Raw genomic sequence first — 23,977 nt, 5'->3', positions numbered from 1 at the left:
CCAATATGGTGGCCAGCCTGGCAGGTCTACGGTTCCTGTTGATGATAGTGTTGTTCTGCGGAATCAGGTACGGCGCCTGCAGCCAGAAAGCTCCGCAGGTTTTGGGGCTGCGATTGGAAGAACCAGTGGATCCGCTGTGCATGAAGGGTCGTATCATTTCAGCACCAAAAGGAGCCACGTTTAAGCTCCGTCTCTTCGGGTTTAATCTGAATGGAAGCTCTGAGTGGTTCGCGTTCGCAGGGGCAGCTGGCGGAGCGGCTGGGGCTGTCGGTGATACACCGGACCCTTGCGAGCAGCAGTCCAACCGCCAGGACTCCAAGTTAAAGGTGACCAATTTAGAACTCGACGATGCGCACAGCGTGCTTCTAACTGTGGAGGTTCGCACCTCTGAGGGGGAAGCTGGCAACGAGCAGACCTACTACCACCTGTGTGTGCTGAGTGGAGAGACATGGACATCTGCGGGCCTGGACAGACTGCGAATAAACACCGACACGGATCTGCCTGCAGAGTACATCCCGCCGTGGGGTCTGGCCGTACTGATAGTGCTTGTGCTTATGATCTGCGGATTGCTGAGGACGGTGAACCTGAGCCTTTTGTGGCTGGACCCAGTCGAGCTTTATGTCCTACACAGCTGTGGATCCGAGGAGGAGAAACGAGCCGCCAAACGGTTGGAGCCGATCAGGAGAAGGGGGAACTTCATGGTGAGTTTCTAAAAGCACGTGGGGAAGAAAGGTGCAAATGAAGAAGTGTTTCCTAAACGCATGTCTTTTCCACCGCAGGCATGTTCTTTGTTGTTCCTGTGTGCTCTGGGGCACTCTGTCCTCGGTGTGCTGCTGTACCGGGCACTGGGCTCCATCGCCTCTGCTGTGTTCAACAGCGGCTTCCTTATCTTCTTCCTAGCTGAGCTGGCGCCTCACATCTTGTGCTCCGGTTACGGCTTCCAGCTGGCGCCTGGTCTGACCTGGCTGGCCCAGGTTTGCATGGTGCTTACCTGTCCCCTGTCTTGCCCTCTGGGCCTGATTCTGGATCTAGGGCTGAGGAGAGACATCAGTACCTGTGGAATAAGGGAGAGGGCCATGGAGATGATACGGGCAAACGTGAATGATCCTTACAGGTAAATATAGTGGACTTGGGAGAGTATCACAGAGATCTGACATAGAGGTGCGATGAGTATTGACACTTGGTCAAAGAAAAAACTGTTATCAAGCAATCTTTTATTTTGTTTGTTTTTTTTAAGAAAGAAAAACACAAATGATGCTTCTGAACATACAGAGTAAACAGAACTAGAAAAAAGGATACTATTAGACATAACCAACAAAAGGTGTGTTCGGTCGTACTCTCATTATGTTAGATTCACTGACATACAGGAACAATTTAGTGTTCCAGACACAGACTCTTTTTGCTAAGTTTGAGTTTAATATTTGATTAAAATATTTCACACATAAGATGCTTTGAGTCATGATTAATGCCAGACATCCCGGTTTACTTTAACAGAAGCATTTGGTGTGATTTTGGCCAGTGCATTCTTGTACTGTTCGCATAACCAATGACTAACAGGAACATCATTCGTAAAAACTTGAAATGTAACTTGAACCCGAAAGACTTGACTTTTAGGGGTTGTCTTTGGTTAGATCTCTAAACTCTTGATATTCAAGTTGGATTAGTCCAAAAAACTTGAGATTATTCTGAGGGTGGACTTCTTTTTAAAGACTTCACAATTGTTATATTCTTCTTAACACTTGCCCATGAAAGACCTGAAACTTGACTCACACGTGATCTAAAAGTCTTGAGAGTATTTTGAAATTTTAACAGACTTCACATTTGACCCCATAGTAGCCTTGTAATGATTTGAAACATGACCTGGCCTAACACTGTAAAAATTTGATGCTTGAACCAGATTAGGTCTCAAGACTCTTGAAGACTTGAGACTTCAGTCTGACTTGCCATGTGTGTATTGGCCTAACTGTATTAACACCTTAGACAAATTAAGTCTTGAGACTGGACTCAGACTCATTTTCAAAAGATTTAAGACTCGACTTGAACTTGGTTCAGTAGACTTTTTTTTAGGACTAATCTGCATTAAATTTGTAGGATTTGAGACCTGACTTGAAGTTGGTTCTTAAAGATTGGCGTAGAAGATTTGATAATTAACTTGATTGTTGACTCAGTTGTTTTCTTCATTATGTTTGTAGTGAGTTTGTAAAGGAGGAGTTCAGTCGTGGGACATTGCGCATTAAGACCGTGGAGGACATCTTAACACCTCTGAAAGACTGCTTCATGCTGCCTAGCTCGGCTGTCCTAGACTTCTCCACTATGTCTGAGATCATGCAGAGTGGTTACACCCGTGTGCCCATTTATGAGGAAGAGAGGTGGGATCAGCAACACAACACTCACTTAATAGCTTAAAAAAATCACGGCATGGCATGGCAGCATTTACCTCATCTGAACAGAGTATCTGTAGAATTGGCAGCTTTGGATTAGGCTTCTTGGTATAACGTTGAATAAATGTAAATCCTTGGATTCACTCATTTAAAAATGTCTTTTCCTTGAAACCACCATGACAAAAAAGACAAAAGCACAAGGGTACATTTTCTTATAATCTAGCACATGCAAAATATTATTAATAATAACCAGAGTTTGTGTGTCCAGGCCTTTTATAACTTCAACATTTTTACCAAAGAATGAATATATTGGTAGCCATAAGAGTGCAATGGAAAGGTCTTTGGGAGTTATTCACATTTCATATTCAAATTCATACCAGTCATAAACCTTTGTTTGATTTCCTTCAGGTCTAACATTGTGGAAATCCTTTATGTGAAAGACTTGGCTCTGGTTGATCCAGAAGACTGCACCCCAATGACGACTATCACCAAGTTCTACAATCACCCTCTGCACTTTGTGTTCAATGATACCAAACTAGATGCCATGTTGGAGGAATTCAAAAAAGGTTGGCTGCTGTTTGATTTGTGGGAATGGTTGGAATCATAGAAAATTATAGAGTTGCCATGCTGCAAGCTTTTCACCTTTTTTATTTACATTTATTTTTATTTTGGAGCTTTCATTTTGCTCAAATCCTGAATTATTAAAAGTCTCATGTCTCATGGCGCCTGATACATGCTTTGATCAAATCTTTAAAGTATTAGAGAGAGAACCCCGAAACCGTTAGACAGTCTCTTATGAGTTGGCCCCTTTTCAACAACAAGAGACATATAGAGGCAGAACCAGGCTGACTGTTGGGATCCTGAAGCTAATAAGCCTTGATAGATAAGTATATAATGTCATCCTTTTGAGAAGTGATATAAATAAAGTAAATAAATAAAGCCAGAGTATCCGATATATTTTATATTTTTATTAACCTTTAATAAATGTATACTAAAGTACAATTAATTAGCAGTTTGTAGCTCTTATTGCAAAAGAATATGCTTGTACAGACAATCTTGAGCATAGCAGAGAATCCCAGCTAATCCCGCTTCACATTAGCTGATGATGATTCAACTGATTCCGTTTTACACATTTTATTAGTAAATCTCATATAGGGCACTATTTAAGTGGCTTCAGTGTGTCTGTTATGCATCTGTAAACTGCCTTACAACCCATCTCAACCCCAGATCCTGCTTTTTGTACTGTATCTGACTTCATTAATTAAATGTTTATCATCATTGACGCCTGTCCTGAACTGTAATTTGATTTTGCTATAGAAGGTAAAGAGGTGCCAGAACTGCTATACTGCCAACTATAAATTAGTGCAGGCCTGTCCTGACTAATGTAGTCCAGACAGAATATCACTGGCATGTTGTGAATTTAATAGATGCTTATTTCTGTGATTTCTAAGAAGTTTATACTGGAAACGATATAAACAGTAACTTTATCACACTAAATCTAAAGAAAATCACACCTGTGAGTTATGACTTTGTAGCCCTGCTTCCTGCTATGTCTCCTTTATAATTCAGAGTTACTCTTTTTACCCTAAGTACCTTTGTCCTCACTATAATTTGCCATTTAACCTTTATCCTTTAATCAGGCAACTCTCACATGGCCATCGTCCAGAAGGTGAACAATGAGGGAGAGGGAGATCCTTTCTATGAGGTGCTGGGTTTGGTCACTTTAGAGGATGTCATAGAGGAGATCATCAAGTCGGAGATCCTGGATGAATCTGATGGCTACTGTGAGTGTCTTTTGGAGTATTGGCTTCTTTGCTTCTTGTATTGTTATTTATTGTTATTATTGACTCCCCTTGCAGTAGACAGGAAAGTAAAGCGTCCCCTCACTCCATTGGAGATTCCTCTGGAGCCTCGCAGCACCCATGAGGAGTTTTCTCTTTTCAAGCCTCCTGAAGGAGAACCCAAGATCCGCACTTCACCACAACTCCTGCTAGCCACACACCGCTTCCTGTCCAGAGGTATGTGATTATGTGTGTTTATTTGTAAATCTTTGCTGACCGAAGCTAGCACATGAATAAAATAGTCACAGTTTAACACAGCACATGTAATGATTATGCCACCGACCTGGTCAACCAAGCAGTAACTGAAAGTTTGGTTAAAGGTGAGTTGAGACCAGTCTCTGACTTTGACATTTTCGCTATGTGTGGTATTACAGGAAATGTGTAAATGTATAATGTGTAAAAATGTGTTTGTATTTAAATGTCAGAACAACAAAGTAAAGTTTTAGGTCAAACATCTCAAAAAAAAAAGAAAAGGAAAACAACAACAATAATTTCTGCACAATCTCTTCAGCATGAATCAACATATCAACAACACCAGATTTACTAACAGGGACAAATTCCGCAATCACAAAAATATGCACATGACAGTGAAAGGCTTGCTAATGATATCCTTACTGACTTGGCTACAGCAATTCATTTTAATAATAACCAGCATTGTACCATAAGGTTGGAGTATGATCTAATAACCAAATGACCACATTGTGTAGGTTGTGTAAAATCTTGTGTTAGGAATTGCTGGAGTCTGTGTGTGGATAAATGTGCGTGATGTCCAGATAAACCGCATAGCGAGAGTGGAGTGTAGGATTCATCTGGATAGGCTGTCCTATTACAAAATATTCCACTGTATAAACCTGAAATTTAATATCTTTTTGTCTGTAAAAGGCACCAAGTGTATGTGCTCAACAGCAGGTTTAATGTGTCTTTGTCCAAATTTGTTGACCCAGAGTTCGCTTTCTGCAAACGAGTTTCCTTTTTCAAGAGAGAGTTAACCCTGGGTCATTTATCATGCTTAATGACTCAATGAAGCTAATTTGCTTGTTGCCATATTTCTCTCACACTGTACTATGGAGAATAAAATGTAATAGTTTTACATTTGACTGTTTTCTCAATTTTGTAAGACAAAAACCATGGTTCACATTGGCACTTATTCATGTTTAAATTTGAAATGGGCCTCTGCTCTTTATTTACCCAAATACTTGTTAAAATAGGTATCAGTTGATGATGGGGGTTGCCCATTTTTCCCATTTTCCCAAAACATGTTCACCCTTTAAAGGATTTTGCTTCTCAGATTGAATCAACGCAGAGGTTAGGTTACACCATAGTTACACTACACTAGCTTTTTTGACATTACAAAAAACAACAACTTTAAGAAGCTTTGGGGCTCCGACTCTATTATTTAGCATTGCGTGCAGTGTCACAGCTGTCTAGAAAGTCAAAGGAGTTTGCAAAGAAAAGCGTCTGGACTTCTTTAAGTTGCTTGAAGACGTTTCACCTCTCATCCGAGAAGCTTCTTCAGTTCTAAGGTCAAATGGCCGAGAGTCCCAGATTTAAACCCAGTGGGAGTATCCCCCCAAAGAGGGACAAAGGACCCCCTGGTGATCCTCTAATCACATGAGCCAAGGTGTGAAAGCAGGTGTGGGACCTAATCAGCCAGGGTTTCGGGTGAGCTCATTGTGAAACCTGGCCCCACCTTGTCGTGTGAATTCCTGAGGTCAGATGGCCCAGGATGTGAGTGGGCGTTAAGGCGTCTGGGGAGGGAACTCAAAACTGGATTATAGATGGCAGACAGTTGGTGTCGTAAACCACCGCCTCTGTTCAAAGATGGTCGCTCACAGTGGACATAGATGGCCTCTTTCACTCCTCTTTCAAACCATCTGTCCTCTCTGTCCAAAATGTGAACATTGGCATCCTCGAAAGAGTGTCCTTTATCCTTAAGATGCAGATGGACTGCTGAGTCTTGTCCTGTGGAGGTGGCTCTTCTATGTTGTGCCATGCGCTTGTGAAGTGGCTGTTTGGTCTCTCCAATGTAGAGGTCTGGGCATTCCTCGCTGCACTGTACAGCATACACCACGTTGTTAAGTCTGTGTTTTGGAGTTTTGTCTTTCGGGTGAACCAGTTTCTGTCTGAGTGTGTTGCTGGGTCTGAAGTACACTGGGATGTCGTGCTTGGAGAAAACTCTCCTGAGTTTCTCCGATACACCGGCTACATAGGGGATAACAACGTTGTTGCATCTGTCTTTCTTATCCTCCTTGAGTCGATGGGAAGGAAGAACTCCCTTTAAACATGAAGCTACGCTGCATATGAGTCATGACTATGTTTAAGTCATAACCCTTCCTCATATTATTATTGCCTTGGTAAGCACAGCAAAAATGATTAGAGTGACCCTAACAACTAATAGTAGATTAATTAGTTCTCACCTTTATCTTTCCTCTGTCTGAAAACAGGCTTGTATATCATGACTCAACTCTGGACCTAAGGTCCAGTATTGATGTCTTTGGCAAAAGCTACTGAAGCATTCAAAGAATTGAGCCTTGACTGGTTACAGCTAGTAACACTACTTTATTGTTGTGTAAAGCACTTTGAGTGCTCAGAGTAGAAAAGCGCTATATAAGAACCAGTCCATTTACAGCCAATATTCAACAAATTTCATTGCGTCCAGCGGTAGAGGAAAGTGTTCAGATCCTATACTTAAGTAAAAGTACAAACACCATACAGAAAAAAGTACTTGGGGTAAAAGCTCTGGGGCCCCTTTAGGGAAGTGTCCACCTGACAGATCATTTCAAATTATCCATTGACTTTCTAAGGGAGGTGCGGTTGCAGTCACTGTAGGTCCCATGATGTGATAGAATAGAATCTATTGTTAACCCAAAATATGACATGGTTAAAACGATATTTCCATCTATTAATAAACATTACGTGGAAGGCACAAGGAAGAAATCGCACACTTCCTCGTAAATGCTGCCTCATCATAGGACCGATTCATAATCAGCAACAAATATGACACATTTTGAGTCAGTCCAGTATGACAGAGAGGAGCTGAGGTGGATATGGGTTGCGAAGTTTGCAGATGGCCTGCCTAAAGCTGCAGGATAACTTTAAAGGAATACCTGTCATTAGGTTTACCATCTAAATCCATAGAAGGTGAGCCATGACTTTAAAATCAAGTGATTTGTCCTAGCTTGACTTTGTGGCGTGCTTGAGCTAATGTACTGCTTGATTTAGTAATACAGAAAAAACTGCAAATTGGTAAAGGTAAAAGGAAATCGTCAAGTGCCTTAAACTTGTGTAAATGCATTTCATTATTGTCCAGACAATGAGTTCACTTGTCTTGTTTGACCTTTGGCCTCTGTAGAAGTGGAACACTTCAGCCCAGCACGTGTATCTGAGAAGGTCCTGTTCCACCTGCTCCGTCACCCCAGTGTCAACCAGGAAGTGCACTTTGACCCTAACAACCGTCTGAGCCCAACACACTATCTTTACACCCGCAACCACCCAGTGGACTATTTCATCCTTCTGCTGCAGGTATTTGCTCATATACCCACACTTTTAAAAACTTTTAGCAAAACCAAATTTTGTCTGACAGGAACAAAGATATGCTTGAAAGTTTCTACCACAGAAGATTCAACTTCAAAGTTAAACTGGTAGCTTAAGTCAGTCTGTAAAGTGAATTCAAAGAATAGCTTAATATCTTTATTTATTTGCTTTCTTGCTTGAAGTAGAGAGAAGATTGACACCAGTTTTACATATGTACATCTATTGCCCTGTACTAAATGTGAGGATTCAGTATAACAGCTACAAACTGGGGAACCAAGAGACCATCAAGAGATCGTTTCCACATTTAACCAAAATACTTTTTATAATATCATGAATATCTTCTGACGATGCTGTCTGTGTTGAGAGCTCAGTGGATCTGCGTTCGACTACTCCGCCTAGGCTGCTCTGTCGAGCGCAGATCCACTGAGCGCAGCGCAAGCTAGCAAGAGAGAAGCTAAACTTGTTGCAACAAAGCAAATTGAACCTCCCCCACCCTCATTCAGATCTGGCCATTGGAACTATTTTGGTCTTCATGTGAAGTATGGCCCTGAAGGTAAGCGCGTCATGGACAAAAGTTAAACAGTATGTCGGATGTGCCACGCAATGCTCATTTACATGAGTGGGAACTACTGCGTTAGCGCAGTTTGCTCGTTAACGTGTTGACGCCGTCCAGCCCCACGCACGGGGCGATCTGCGGTAGCTCGTTAACGGAGATTTGCCGTGTTGTGGCGTTAACGTCATTTCAGATTAACGCTGACAGCACTAGTGGGAACACAACGAATATGACTGCACATTTACGCCGACATCATCCTAGTGCAAAAAGAAGTGGAAGCAGACAAAAACAACAAGCACGCATGCTACAAACTTTACCCGTGTCATTTAGACAGCCGTTAGCACATGATTCTCCTTATGGGGACCTGATATGTTTAATATGCTGCTGAGAATATAGCCCAGAAGAAGCGTATAGTATAGCTTTTATTTTGGAAAGAGCCATTTCTCTGTAATAAACTCTCTTTTCCAAAGATGAGTGATTTCTCGATCAGATATTTATTTTTTTTATTACTTTGTCGTTTCAGCAACATTAAATTTAAAAACTGTACTTTTGAGTTAAAATATATATTTATATTTTTAATAAATGACAAATTAAAAAAGCATGAACATTTTTTTGTATCGAAAAAATATCGAACCATGACACCAAAGTATCGAACCAAACCAAACCGTGAATTTTGTGTATCGTTGCACCCCTAATGTGTGTGTGTGTGTGTGTGTGTGTATATATATATATATATATATATATATATATATATATATATATATATATATATATATATATATATATATATATATATATATATATATATATATTAATAATGTATAATTTTCAGAAAATGTAAAATGTTTGTGATTTATATCGTTATTGGGGCGATAGATGTCTTATATCGGGATATGAGATTTTGGTCATATCGCACAGCCCTACCCCAAAGCGCTTCACACATCCAGTCATCCACCCATACATTCACACACTGGTGATGGCAAGCTACATTGTAGCCACAGCCACCCTGGGGCGCACTGACAGAGGCGAGGCTGCCGGCCACTGGACCCACTGGGCCCTCTGACCACCACCAGTAGGCAACGGGTGAAGTGTCTTGCCCAAAGACACAACGACCGAGACTGTCCAAGCTGGGGCTCGAACTGGCAACCTTCCCAACTCTTGAGCCACGATCGCCCCCATATATACACACACGCACGCACGCACGCACACGCACACACGCACGTGTACGTATATGCTACTATGCATAGTTTCTATTATGTATAACAGGTACAGGTACAACTTTTATTGATTGTGCCAGGCATTGCACTAAAAAAAGTAGATAAGCAGGAAAAAATACTTAAGGGATCAAAAACACACTTATTAGTAAAAGTACAAATGTAAGACTGTAAAATACAGTCTAGCCTGACCTAACCTGAAAATCACTGACAGTGGAAAACATTATCCAGAAATAAGATAACACAAGCAAAGCAGTAGAAGTTGCATGTGTGAATAATTTTAAGGACATTCTTGTGAGTTTATTGTATACGTTTTCTCTTGTTTCCAAAAACAATATTCATTCATTGTGTGCATGTTTCTTGTTTGCTCCTTGTCAGGGCCGCGTTGAAGTGGAGATTGGCAAAGAGGGCCTGAAGTTTGAAAATGGAGCATTTACGTACTATGGCGTGTCTGCTTTGACGCTGCCATCTTCAGGTGAGTTTACAAAACACAGAATTGCTTCACACTGCAGGGACAATTCACCCGAAGACTGATCATACAGATTTCTGGGCATTTAAATGCATCATCATGTTTGTTAAGATTGTGTATACTTCATGAATTAAAATTAAAAGCCATATTTAAAAAGTTAAGATTACAGTGTAGCCACTTATTGAATAGATTGTTTTAATACTCACAATAAAACCATTTACAAATTTTATTAAAATGTTTTAAGTAAGGTAAAAAACAGGGCAATTTCACAGCATTCCTGTAGAATACTAAAACAATATTACATATACAGTAATGTACTTTACATTATATTAATGCATTTCAAAAAGTGCGTGCGTGTGTGTGCGCGTGCGTGTGTGTGTGTGTGCGCGTGCGTGTGTGTCACTCATCTCACTCCGAATGGCCTGGAAAATTGTGTATTAAACACTGAGAATCCCGATAATTATTTAGAGATATTGTATTCATTTCACCACTAGGCTTCCAGCTGTAAGTAAGAATATGTGTCTTATTATTTTCATTATTTTTCTTAGTAAATAAAATCCACGAATCATCTTCACAATTTTAAAAGCCTGAAGTGACATCTTTCATGTCACATTTTTGTCTGACCCCTAAAACATTTTACATCCTACAGAAAATACTGCAAATAAAATCACACTGAGCTGCTGGAGCAGTTAAATGTTGTTTTTGCATACATTATCATCAGCATAGTAGACAAATTTTTCGTAAAGTTTTAAAGAAATTCTTGGAGTTTATATTTAATGCCTGGATTTTAACCCCAAAGCATTCATTTTCATATCAGCTAGGTTATAAAAGACTTAATGCATATAATGCCCATTTTAGGTATTCCCTTTAGGTTTGATCACATAGTATTATAATTATATAATTATAACAATTTTTCTGTTTAATCTAGTAAATGACCTTATTGCTCATTTTAAATGATTAATGTTTTTGTTTGATAAATGACCAAAAGAATTGCCTAATTTTAAATAAAGGCTGATTAATTCTTAGTCCTTGAATAAGCCATAGACTTGTATGCTCAGTGCCATTGTTCTTTCAGTTGAATCAGGACCTTTTTGAGCAGGAGTGACTCAAAGCATTAATGGAGCCCATGGGTAACATTTACAGTATCTGTAGCATGTTAGTTAAATCCTAGTTGAAGACATTAGAAATAGCGATTTAAAGGCACTTAACAAAAATTATGTGAACTACAGTTTAAAGCTAAACTAGTTGGCTTTAAGTGGGACCAAATTTTGTTACCTTTTTATTATTTACCTCTCATTTTATTTATACCAAGATTAAAACCTTAACTGTGATTTAAGTACATTAAAATTACATTATTTAATGTAAATTTCCAATCATAAGCTACTGTTTCAAGTTAGCAGTTTTCTCTTAATAATTCTCTCCATAGCAAGGTTTGAAGAAATTAGATTTAAACTTTATCATATAAACTTACGTATTAGTTAATTGATAAGATTTTTTACACATTCTTCATAATAATTATAATACTTGTTCCAAGGGTTTGTCAGTCGCTTCAGTCACACCTCAAAATTTTATCTTCAAACCAGTTAAGCTTACAATAAGCTAAAAGTAATGATTTCTACTAAATCATAATGTTGTGTTTCAGTGTGTTTTCATAACAATGAGTTGGTGACAATAAGAAGACAAAAGAGCTCAAATTTGCAATGCTCCAGATAATGTGCAGACTGTGTGTATGATTGTGCAATTTCAGTGCACCAGTCTCCGGTGTCAACTCAGCGTCACTCTCCCAGGGATCCTTTTGAGTCAGCAGAAGCCACAAGCCCGTCCAGCTATTGCCCTGACTACACCGTCCGAGCTCTCACGGATCTCCAGCTCATACGAGTTTGTATATGTGTCTTTTCTCTTGGAAAGTATTCATCCATAACAAAGACTATTCATAAGCATTAAGTAAGTTTTAATTTAATCTGTATTGGTTAGTAAAGCTTGTCATAGACAACAAACTGATAATACAGTTACAGAAATATAAAGAATATAACAGTTTGACAGAGCCTACAATAATACAGAGAAAACCCCAACAATCAGATAATCCCGATGAGCAAGCTTTTGGTGACAGTGGGAATCCAGCCCTAACTAAGTCATGCATTTATTACTTCTATGCTCCACAGTGTTGGGCAAGTTACTTTGAAAAAGTAATTAATTATAGTTACTAGTTACTTCTTCAAAAAAGTAACTGAGTTAGTAACTGAGTTACAAGCTTCTAAAAGTAATTAATTTCTTGAAAAGTAACTATTGCGTTACTTTAAAAAAAAAATAAAAAATGTTTAACCCACTGGGGTCCAGGGTATAATTGGCCATTTTTAACTACTTTTGATGTTTCCTCTACATTTCACCTTTAAAAACTATTTACTTGCCTTGTTTAGTATCATCCTTTTTAGCACAACCTCACGTGTCTGAATTTACAGTTATGTTTTCATTTTGATATACTATATTAACACAGTTGATCTAAAATCAGACAAAAAACATAAAATCTGAGTAGAAAAAGTTATGTTTTACTGTATTGAATCATATTTCATAACTTTAAATGCAAATATAAATTGTCAATTTTAAAATCATATGCACAAGTTTTGCAAACAACTAAGTTATTTGCAGCCGTTTACCTTTTACTCCCTTTTTTTAATAACCATTTCAAACTATTTACAGAACAATCAGGTGTTCTGCATTCAATAAGATGCCACACAAATTATTTGTGCCACTCCAAAAAAATAATTTCTGTCCGCTATAAAGGAGCCTGATACCTGCAGGTCTGACAGCAGCAGGTGTATCACTCCTGTTTCTACCTGGAGACAGCAGTCGCCTCATTGTTCTGACACACAACACAATATTATCCACAACACTACATACTAACTACACAAGACAACACATTAACTACACACTCCAAACATGCTGAACGTCACAAATCTCTCACATCTCAAAACTCGCTCTCTCTCTTTTTCTGAGAGTGCTTGCTAGCGCTGTCCTTAGACATTAAACGTGACAAAACTATTGAGGACAAAACGCCACGTATATATTGTTTATCATGACTCTGGTTTTACGTAGTCTATCAACACAATTTAAAAACTGGTATATATCACCTTGCTGGTTTGTCATCTTGAAGTGGTCATGTGATTGGCTTACCACGACTACTTTATTCTTCCTCAGTCAAACAGCAGCACTCATGCGATTGTTTTGCCCCCTAGCTACAGGTGTTGTGCCAAAAAGTGATCGTTGGGCAGAAAGTGATTGCCGTCCGCGCAGCTGCTTAAAGCTGTAGCGCCCAGATTACTTACAGCTACTTCCGTGCAACTGATAAAAGATGCGGTAAGCTGAAGACAGCGTCTGTTTGTTGAAAAATAGTAACGCGACCGCACCGCATTTTCTTGTTAGTAAGGGTAACCGCGTTGTAACGATAGAAATGGTAATTAGTTAGATTACTCGCTACTGAAAAAAGTAACGCCGTTAGTAACTCAGTTACTTGTAATGCCGTTATTCCCATCACTGATGCTTGACTACTGTAATTCATGATTATGAGGTTGTCCTAAAAACTCCCTAAAAACCTTTCATTTTATCCAAAACCCTGCAGCGACATTACTAACTTGTGTGTACGTGTGTTTTGCAGGTGACACGTCTACAGTATCTCAACGCTCTCATGGCGTCACGCGCTGGCCAGAGTCCAGATCCTCCTGAGATCAAGATTTTGCCGAACAGTCAGACCAAGCTGCTCAATGACAGAAACACCACGCAAGGTAGCTTTATTCAAAATGATGTCTGACTTGCTGGGTGTGCTGCCCCATCGACTACAAAGCTTTGTTTTCCAGACGCCTTTTGTAAACTTTTATAGGAATGTGCATTCCTTTTTGCCTTCAGCTGAACTAAATTAATTTTTTCTCTTTCTCTTTCTTTTCCCTCCTTGCGCGCCTCCATGTGTCCTCTCTTCTCTGGCCTGTCCAGAGTTCCCTGTAAACTTTTCATTCTTTGATACCATTGAGAACTACTGTTAACAGTTTTGTTTTGTTGCATGAGGTAAATGAAATGCAGCCTGTCACTGACTGTGTCCATTTCTGGTTTCTGGAACCATCTCACTTCTCCCAGTTGTACTGTAGTTAGCTGAGTCTCTTAGAATCTGCATGGCTGATCTACTGAATTGATGCCCTTCACAAAGCTAATGACAGGAATCTGGGTGTATATAAAAACACAGGCGACAAATGGTGATGAATTGTGTCCTCTGGCATCCAAAATGTAGGTCTACACCTTACAATAGAGAGAACTTAGGTGAAAACTGTTTGTTTTAACCTGATATATTTCCCAATAATGTGCCTTTATGGATAATGCCCACTGTGTCCTCTCAGTTCAATTGACTCTAATTCAATTTTATTTTATACTTTAAGTTCACAACAGTCGTCTGAATGTACGTGAGTACTGTCAGGTAATGACTGTGATGTTAGAGAGCTTCAGTAATTCAGCAGTCCACTATAAGCAAAGCACTCAGTCATGGTGGGGAGGAACAGTATCCTTTTTAATAGGAAAAGACATGTGAGAACCAGGTTCTCCAGGTCAGTTAGGTTCTATGTAAGCGATTTCTTGATTCAACTGCTCAGTTAGAAATCCTGCCTAGGTGTTAAAGTGGAGCTTTCTAATTTGGCTAAACATGAAAGGCATGAGTTCTAGCACAGTACCATGTGGAACTCCACGACTGGTTAATGTGTGGAAGGAACACATCTTGTTTACATGAACAAATTGGATGAGATAAATATAACTCAGACTGCCACAGTGAACCATCTTCATTGTACAGATTCCAGAAAAAGAAGAATCACTCAGAATGGATTATACTGACATCAAAAGCACCCTGCAGCTGCAGATTGCTGTTTCAAATCACAGCTCTAGAAATGGGGAATATATCAGAGTTAAATAAAGCAAAATTATTCTTTGAGAATAATATTAAAGGGTCTCTTTAGTACTTTAAAAGTCAGAAAAAGCACAGAATTAATCCCTCCCCCCAAAAAGGCTTATGATATTTTCAAAAAAAAGGTTAAAAGGTGCAATATATGTTAGACTGTAAATTTGAAACTGCATAAAATTAAAAAAAGATCAATATTATGTGATAAATTAACAGCTCTAACCTCATGTCAATCCCATATTGTGTTTCAGAGATATCTTTCCTAATTGAGCATGTTAGCCAGCTAGCATTTGGATGTACCCTTTGTGCCTTGGCGTGGAATAAAAACTGTGGAGCCTCCAATATGATCTCTGTCCAACATGAGTGGAACTTGTAGATCTGTCCAGAAACATACAGTACTGTGCAAATATTTCAGGCAGGTGTGAAAAAATGCTGTAAACAAAGAATTTAGAAAATTCTACACAAATAGGGATGCAGCTGCTTCAGGATAGCAATTCAGTGCACCTTCAAAACAGCAGGTACACTAGGTACACTTGCACACAGTTTTTGAAGGAACTCGGCTAGTAGGTTGAACTAACCACATATCTTCTCTGGATGTAGGTTTCCTCACATCCTTCTGTCTCTTCATGTAATCCTAACATGCTTGATGATGTTGAGATGCTGAAGATAGTTCTTAATGACTTTGTCTGTATGTTTGGGGTCGTTGTCCTGCTGCAGAATAAATTTGGGGCCAATTATATGCCTACCTGATGGTATTGCATGATGGATAAGTATCTGACTGTGTTTTTCAGGCACTAAGAACACCATTAATCCTTACCAAATCTCTAACTCCATTTGCAGAAATGCAGCCCTAAATGTTCAACCAACCGCCATGATGCTTCACTCAGACAATAATTATTGTACCACTCTCCAGCCCTTTGACGAACAAACTGCCTTCTGCTACAGCCAAATATTTAAAATTTTGACTCATGGGTCAAAAGTCTAGAGCATGTGCTGCCATTTTTCTGCACCCCATTTCCTATGTTTCCGTGCATAATTGAGTCGCTTGGCCTTGTTTCCAAGTTGGAGGTATGGCTTTTTGGCTGCAACTCTTCCATGAAGACCACTTCTGGCCAGACCTGGGTGGGTGTACCTGGGTCCCGCTGGTTTATGTCAGTTCTGAGCTGAAGGTACTGCTGAACATCTTCCAATTTCGAATAGTAATAAGCTTGATGTGTCTTTCATCTGCTGCACTGTTTCCTTGGCCAACCACTGAGTCTACGATCCTCAACATTGCCTGTTTCTTTGTGCTTCTTCAAAAGAGCTTGAACAGCACATCTTGAAACCCCAGTCTGCTTTGAAATCTTTGTCTGGGAGAAACCTTGCTGGTGCAGTATAACTATCTTGTGTCTTGTGGCTGTGCTCAATATTGCCATGACATGAAACGGTCTTTCACAACCTCACCTTGGTAGCAGAGATTGGCTGTTCCATATAATAATTGCTGATGGTTTGAAGGCAAAAGGTGGTAACACCAAATATTGATTTGATGCTGAAATATTACAGCATTTTTTCACACCTGGCTAAAACTTTTGCAGAGTACTGTATTTTTCTTTTAAACAGTCATGGTTCTGACTTCGCTGTCAGCCATGTAAAAACAAATTTAAAAAAACAAACACACAGGCAGTAAATGAAACTGAGGTGCACTGATATATCTAATGACATGGCCACGTTGATTGGCATTACTGATGTCGTTGGCTGATATATTTAATGTATTATCACATCAGTTTTGTGATGGCTTAAGAAGTCTGTGTCCCACTGGCACAAGGATGGAAAAATAATCACCCAAAAAAAGTAAACAAAAAAACCCCCAAATATCATTAGCAGCTATTGATCATTGGTATTGCTATTGTAAAATTGGTATCTAACGCACAGTCGCTGGAGACTGCAGCATGACCAAAATTATTTTTGCAACCTTGTGTAATCAACTTGAAATTTCATTGCTTTTGAAATGGTTGCTTTAACAATGGGGACCAGGTGTGTAGCCACTCGCAGTCAGTTACCATCTTCAGAGCGACTTTGGTGCCCCAAAATGGTGATAAAGCAACAACAGAGACTCGACAACTCGACCTTGTAAACTTGATAACAGATTGTTGGGCAACAATTTCAAATCTTTTACCATCATACATACACAGAATTAATTCATTACATTTATAGTCTAGTCACAATTTCAAATCTTTTACCATCTACATACACAGAATTAACTCATTACATTTATAATCTGGTCACAATCTCATAGATCTTAAACTGAAGTTCAAAAACTTCTGCACAAATAGGGATGCAGCTGCTGCCATTTAATGCAGTTACCTGGTAACCACTGATTTGCTTATTGCTTCATTTGTTTTTGGTTTCCATTAGAGCTGGGCGATATAACGATATGTATTGCGAAATAACTTTTTCTCGATAGAAAAATTAAACTATTGCGATAGGCCTCATCTCTCTTGTCCTCTTAAAAAAAGAGAAGAACAGCCAATCCAAATTAAGTAGCGCAGAGCCGAACCAATCACAGCCGCAGCGTCACGTCACGTGACTTGTTACGTACAGCACAAGTGCCAAGCCGCACATGTGTATTTGTTTGGGAAGCAGCCAGCCGCCGTGCTGCCCGGGTAATGGAGGAAATGAGTGTGCCGACTAGAGAAAAATCAACCGAGAGCGTGACCGAAGGTTACCGAAGAGAAAACAGATGATGGTTCCAATGGAGAGATTGTCGAACGGAAGGGCCATAGAAGTTCCGTAGTGTGAAGGTATTTCGGCTATTTCAAGTCTGACAAAAAACAGAGTAGCGCGCACTGTAAATTGTGCCGAAAGCAAGTCTGGAAATACAATAAACCGGTGCATGCTCAATCTCTGACTGAAAGCGCTAATTCGTCATTCGGCTTTTGTCAGACTAAAGTTTATTGTTAAGAGTGTTCTGTTAGTATCTTTATTTTAAAACTGTTTGAAAAGCTAAGCTATACAACAAGGAGAGATTAAAAATTTCCTTTTAGTTCTCAGTTTATTTGATATTGACAAAAGTTAGTCAATTTTGTCTGTTCTTCTGTAAAACAAACTAAGATTTATTTTTAGAATTAATATTTTGTTTCTAAGTGGAATTGACAATTTAGTAGTCTGTTTTGTTTGTTCTATTTTGAAACTTAAACGCTGCCTTTTGTGTAGTTTGCAATATTTGCCTATTTATCTGGAAAAAGTCTCATGTTCCTCAAGTACATCTACCCTGTTGAATTTATTATGGGAAATAAATATTTAAATCAAAACAAGCTGCTGATTATTTCACATTTTACTTGTGAGCAATGGCACATTTAAATCTTACAAATATAGTTATTTGGCTTATATCGTGATATATATCGTTATCGCCTGAAATGAAAAAAAAAAAAACATATCGTGATATGAAAAAATCTTATATCGCCCAGCTCTAGTTTCCATCCTGTTTTTGCTCCAGTGTGACTGAGTCATCCGTGAAACCGTGACCACAGTCATTTAAAGTTTTTATTGGAAAGGAGGCAAAACATAACAACGGGAGAAAATGTGTTAGTCTGTTATTAGCAGAAATTAATTTCAAACTTAACGGAGACCCGTCATATGCCTATTGGAGGACTTATTACATCACCATAAGTGTACTAAAAAAAAGACAAAAGATGGCACTAAAGTGATGACAAAGTCTGTGCTCCTGAGAAAAGCTGTACTTGAAAATATTTTTGAGTTGAATGTCATCATTTTGGCCCATGATATATCTCCAAAATGAATACAGCATACAGAAATACAGCAAACTATTGTTAGTTATTTTATGTAAAATATAATACAGAGGGAAAGCGTGAGTGTATTTATAGACAAAGAACAACTCTTTCCTAATCACTGGCTTTTCTTCATCAATCGTGCGATCTTTCATGTCTCGAGGCAGACTATTGTTTCCTATTTTTATTCCCCTGCCATCATCTTTTAATCCCCTCTTCATATTACTGTAACACCCCACCCACCCCACCTTAAACCCCCTGAGTGGGTTTACATAAGTGTGATGATGGTGACCCCTTACTCATCCTAGCTCTCCTGTCATTGGTCAGATTCCACAGATGGCACCAGAGCCCAGGAGAGCTCCACAGAAGATGAGGCTCACGGGTAGTGCAGTTTCTGTCAGGGGGGAAAAAAAAAAAAGAAGCCCTCCTCCGACCAAGTAGAGATTGGTTTTTATATTATTGTTTGTAATTATTGATAAATCATCTATGGCTGGAACCTAGTTATTGGACAAGACTGGAGTGGAAGTGCTTTTTGTCTTTTATGTACATCTACTGTTCACACTGTTCATTTCCACCCACATTCCTTTATGTGCTTACTATTGGAATTATTATTTTATGCAATTTTTAATAACTTTGGACTATGTGTGTGCATGTTTGTGTATATACAAATAAAAATGTGGTGTAGCAGGAAAAAGTACATGGATCCTTTGGAATGACCTTGTTTCTATTTGGATTCATTATAAAGTGTCATCTGATCATCTTCTTTGCCAGAAGCGCAATGTGCTTCAATCAGCAATACAAAACTATGTGTGTCTGAAAGAAGAGCTTCCTGTAGCTGCAGGTCAAACTTGCACTGAATTATGGAAAACTCTTTCCCTGCATTCTTTTGTTGTTGTTATTTTAAAAACTGTGGGCTGATACAAAATGCAAATATCTCCAAAGGGTTCCATTGCTGTTTCTTGCCACTGAGTATACATTTTAATCTGGTGGTGCCTTACTTCCAGATTGAGCCTTCTGTACTAAACTTGTTTTGCCATTCCTTACTTTTGCCTGTCTGGTGCCAAAGCTATATGTGTGTGTGTGTGTGTGTGTGTGTGTGTCTTTATTGATATGTCCGTCCCTTTGAGACATTAGAACCCACTATTGAGTGTTTTTAAAGCAGATTTGCACCTTACATTTGTGCACTGTGGAAGATGTTAAACTATTTGGCGAGATGCGAGGTACGTCCGAATTTTTCAATTCATTTAACATTGATGCCATACACAGAAGTGTGTGTGTGTGTGTGTGTGTGTGTGTGTGTGTGTGTGTGTGTGTGTGTGTGTGTGTTGTTTTTCATCTTTGACCTTTCAGTCGCTGATGGATGGTTTTTCTGCAAATATGGAGAAACATCTAGGGTCTGGTTCTACTACCATAGACCATGGATCTGTAGCAAAGGTTTCTTGAAGCTTGACTGATTTTTCACAAATTCTGGATATAATGTTTTGTCAGGGTAGAAAACATGGCTAACACAGCACCGGCCTTTTGAAAGAATTCTAGAAACATTTTGTTGTGTATAGAGGTTAACAGTGTAGACCTGTAGAGCTCAGGTGCTGTTGATTGTTACTATATACATAGAAGTGACTGACCTTTCTGCTAGTTTATCCCATTGTTCTCTTTTTACCCCAAACTGACAAGTCAAATTGAAACATGCCTTACTGTGGTTTCTCCAAAAAAAAAGAATATAAGGACAGAACATTGAACTATAATTCAATATGAAACTGAGGATGAAAAGGATTTCCAAATTGATGTCACAAGCTGATAAACTGTTATTTGTCATATCTTTTATTACTTACAATGTGACACTACAATGCATCACACATTCACCATAATCACTCTGACATGATGGAATGGAGATTTGATAGTCTAAGAGAGGGAATTTTATTTGGCACCCCACGCAGTTAGACATCTTACAGTGTTACTGTTAAAAGGGACCTTAACACAAGACTAAACACCTGTTAGTATTAATAATGTTTGAGACCTTTATAGAAATCAGTGCTCTCTAATCTTGATGTCGACAGCCTTTCTGCTGTGATTGGTTATTATGCCTTCAGGCATGTGTGATGAGTGTGTGCGATAAATTCAGAGAAAAGGACTATAGAAGTTCAACCAATATAGAGGTCCTTGCATGACGTCTAGCAAAAGGCCAACAGCACACCTAACAGAGGGGGTTTTTCGACAAATCCTGATTGGTCGAAGAATTAGCTTTTACAGAAAGACTGCCACTACAGACTTTACCATAAAGGGGAAGAAATCCAGAAAGTATAAAAGCTCAAAAAAATACTAATGAGATGCATCGACATTTATATGAACAAATTATATATATCCAAATGTAGACAATTTTGAGGGGTTTTTTAGGTTGTTATTTTTTCCCACTCAGTCTCCAAACAAAACTCCAGACTCGTGGTTTGTACTTGTACTTTGACTTTTGATACTTTGTACTTCTGCTCCAAACTTTAGGTTGCAGCTTTTCAAGTCTCACCTACTTAGCTGCTATTACCAGGCCAAGGAGGTGAGACTATGTTGTTATCTTTTGCATCTCTGCAGGCTTAATTCAGAAACATTGAGTACTGAAAGAGCTAGAGATTTTTGTTGAATTCTTTTTAAAGATTGGTGTAACTTATGTGACCATACAATGCCTTTAGATAAACAAAAACACCCATCATGTCTGAAAGGACCTATGGAAACACCAGTTGGAACAATAGACCATATAGAAGATATGGAATTGAGACAGTTCACATTACTACCTTGTCAATCACACTAACATTTTGACTCTAATGGAGACCGTAATTTTTTTTAATAGGACTTGAAACCATAAAAGGAGACCATAAAGTCATCAGGAAAAGCAAGATTTAATATAAAGTTATGCAATCAGATCTGTGACACAGAAATGGGACATGTTTCTATTGTTGCTGTTCCTAGTGTTCCTTAAGTAAGTTCTAATTTACACGCTGTGATGCTTCTACGAGTAGCTCTGCTTTTCATAAGTCATGTAAACAGAGAGCATACAGTAAGCAGCACAGCACAGAGCACTGTGGTTAAGTAGAGGGTCTGGTCCCTGCACTGTTCCCAGTGTGTCGTTTAATCCCTGCAACTGGAAATCAGATTAGCACTGAAAGGCTGAATGTGGTGAAATGTTGTTTCTAATATTGTTTAACTGCAGTTGCCCTGTAGTTAAACAAGATTAGATTGAACAAATCCCAAGCATTTGTTCGTGCTTCAGAAGCACCTTAAAGAACCTTATTTCCCACCTCTTTGAATTATGCTGGCATTCGTGTGTGTGTGTGTGTGTGTGTGTGTGTGTGTCCGTGTCCCCGTATGAGTTCAACACAGTATGTCACCTGTAGACCATGAAAACATCCAGTCTGCACTGTAGTATTCATTATCCAGTATGCTGACAGTCTAAAATACATTTGAAATGTCTGTCAGTCATTGTTGCATGTGTGTAAACATGTGAGAAAGGTCAGAAGTGGCTTCTAAATATCCCTGTGTTGATGATAAAATATTAATGATAACAAGGAAGGACAGGATGAGTCAGTCTTATAATGGAAAGCTTTCACTGCATGATTAAATAAATAGAACTAGATGAAACAAAGCAGTGGGATATAAAACAACATGTTATTCTTCATTGTAGGACCTATTATCTCATTCATAGAAGAAATTAACTCAAAGGGAGCAAATACAGTTTTGTGAAGTGATGGAAAGTGAATTGGCAATGGCCAAACTGATGAGGTGAATTGTCAGAAAATCAAAATGAATCAGTGAAAGCACAAACGGGTACAAGTTCTTAGGTTTATATGACAATCACAGTTGAGATGAAAGAGTTCCAAAAAGGCCCAGCAATCTTTAGTTTGGGAATGGCTGCTATATTGTATAAGGTAGATTTTAAAATCTAAATCAACCCTTAAAGGATAATTCTAGTTAATTTCAACCTAGCTTACATCCCAGTAATTTGGCTCAATGGCTCATGCTAACTTTACCTTGTCAACTCCATTGTAGAGGTGGCAGTGTGAGAAGTTGCACAAGAATAATTACACAAGAAGTCATCAAAGTTGTTTCTTTACATTGTGTTGATGACTATAACTGATTTTTAGAAACTGTTTTAAATCACAGGCATTTAACTCATTTTAAATGTCTGCTTTCAATTTTTCAGATGCACGGGTGCCAACTTAACCTGAGAAATCATGGCCCATTAAGCCATTTCAATAGGAAACACACCATGTTAATCATTACATAATCAACCTGGTGTATTTCCCACATTGGTGTGCAGGGTTGTTTAGGAGTCGGCTCTGTATCAGCTGTGACACAGTGTGTTTCTTTGTGTTTCAGATCCATGTATGTTAGGTTCAGTCTGTGCACATGTATGTGTTATTATTCAAGTGTATTGCCATATTCCAGCAGAATCCCAGATTCCCTGATAATGGGATTGTGAGTAAATATTTTTTCAGCAGTTTGCTCATATTTTGTTCTAAAAAAGTTGATTTCTATCAAAAGATTGAATGTAAAAAGATAATCCTGATTTTGTGTGACTTGGGCAGTTTGCTGATGTTAAGAATGATGTATTACTAAATGACTACTTGGAGTATAAATCTAGGAAATATTTTATAGGTAATAAGTCTTAGTTTCCAGGTACAATACTGTTACCAGAAGAGTTATTGAGAATTAAATAGTTCTCTCTCTCTCTCTCTCTCTCTCTCGCTCTCGCTCTCGCTCTCGCTCTCTCGCTCTTGGTTACATTTGTATAGAACTTCTAAAGTTATCTTTATTTGTTTGTTTTTTTCTGGAATGCTGCCAGTTTGGGGTATATTGGGACTCCATTGAATTTAACACTTTCAATAATTTCTTAAAAAATAAAGTCAATCCTGTTCTGAACATGTTAATTTTGATTGCTTTTTCTTTTTTTAGACACCGCATATGACATGACGCGAGATCGCTGACATGAGGTTTTTATACTGACATAGTGCAAATAAAGATCAAATAAAGCAGTTTGCTTGAAACAACAACTTGGAACCTGAACACAACATTCCCCCAACATTTTCAGTTTCTAGTGTGGTAGCTGTCAACACCAGCCTAAACATGCCTGACGGTGTTCTCTGGATAAATCCCGCACTCCACCTGAATCTTGGCCAGAGCTCAGTGTTTTACTGTAGTTAAACAGAAGATGGCAGCATCTGTGTTGTAATGAGCGGAATTTTAGCAGGAGACAACTGTATCAATCTGTCAGAAATATATGCAGACACCAGTATATGTTA

At 38.8% G+C, this 23,977-nt stretch overlaps 1 protein-coding gene across 4 annotated transcripts; it reads left to right on the top strand.

Moving 5' to 3' along the window:
• Positions 1-3: 3 nt before the first annotated feature.
• LOC134630563 (metal transporter CNNM3) lies at positions 4-23,601 on the top strand. Of its 4 annotated transcripts, XM_063477951.1 has the most exons (12): positions 4-701; positions 780-1,114; positions 2,193-2,369; positions 2,790-2,947; positions 4,022-4,165; positions 4,241-4,399; positions 7,575-7,744; positions 9,902-9,998; positions 11,740-11,870; positions 13,645-13,771; positions 13,977-14,048; positions 19,017-23,601. In XM_063477951.1, exons 1-11 carry the CDS (start codon positions 6-8, stop codon positions 14,024-14,026), a joined length of 2,244 nt encoding a protein of 747 aa, XP_063334021.1. In that variant the 5' UTR covers positions 4-5; the 3' UTR covers positions 14,027-14,048; positions 19,017-23,601. The 4 variants fall into 4 exon arrangements, with proteins under 4 accessions (XP_063334021.1, XP_063334019.1, XP_063334018.1 ...); XM_063477949.1 differs by lacking the exon at positions 13,977-14,048 and having other exon boundaries at positions 4,244-4,399; XM_063477948.1 differs by lacking the exon at positions 13,977-14,048.
• The last annotated feature ends 376 nt before the right edge of the window (positions 23,602-23,977 follow it).

This window comes from Pelmatolapia mariae, linkage group LG7 (genome assembly GCF_036321145.2).
Source record: "Pelmatolapia mariae isolate MD_Pm_ZW linkage group LG7, Pm_UMD_F_2, whole genome shotgun sequence".
NCBI classification, from domain to species: domain Eukaryota; kingdom Metazoa; phylum Chordata; class Actinopteri; order Cichliformes; family Cichlidae; genus Pelmatolapia; species Pelmatolapia mariae.
Note: the sequence above shows the minus strand (reverse complement) of the source record. Positions and strands in the feature narration are given on the sequence as shown.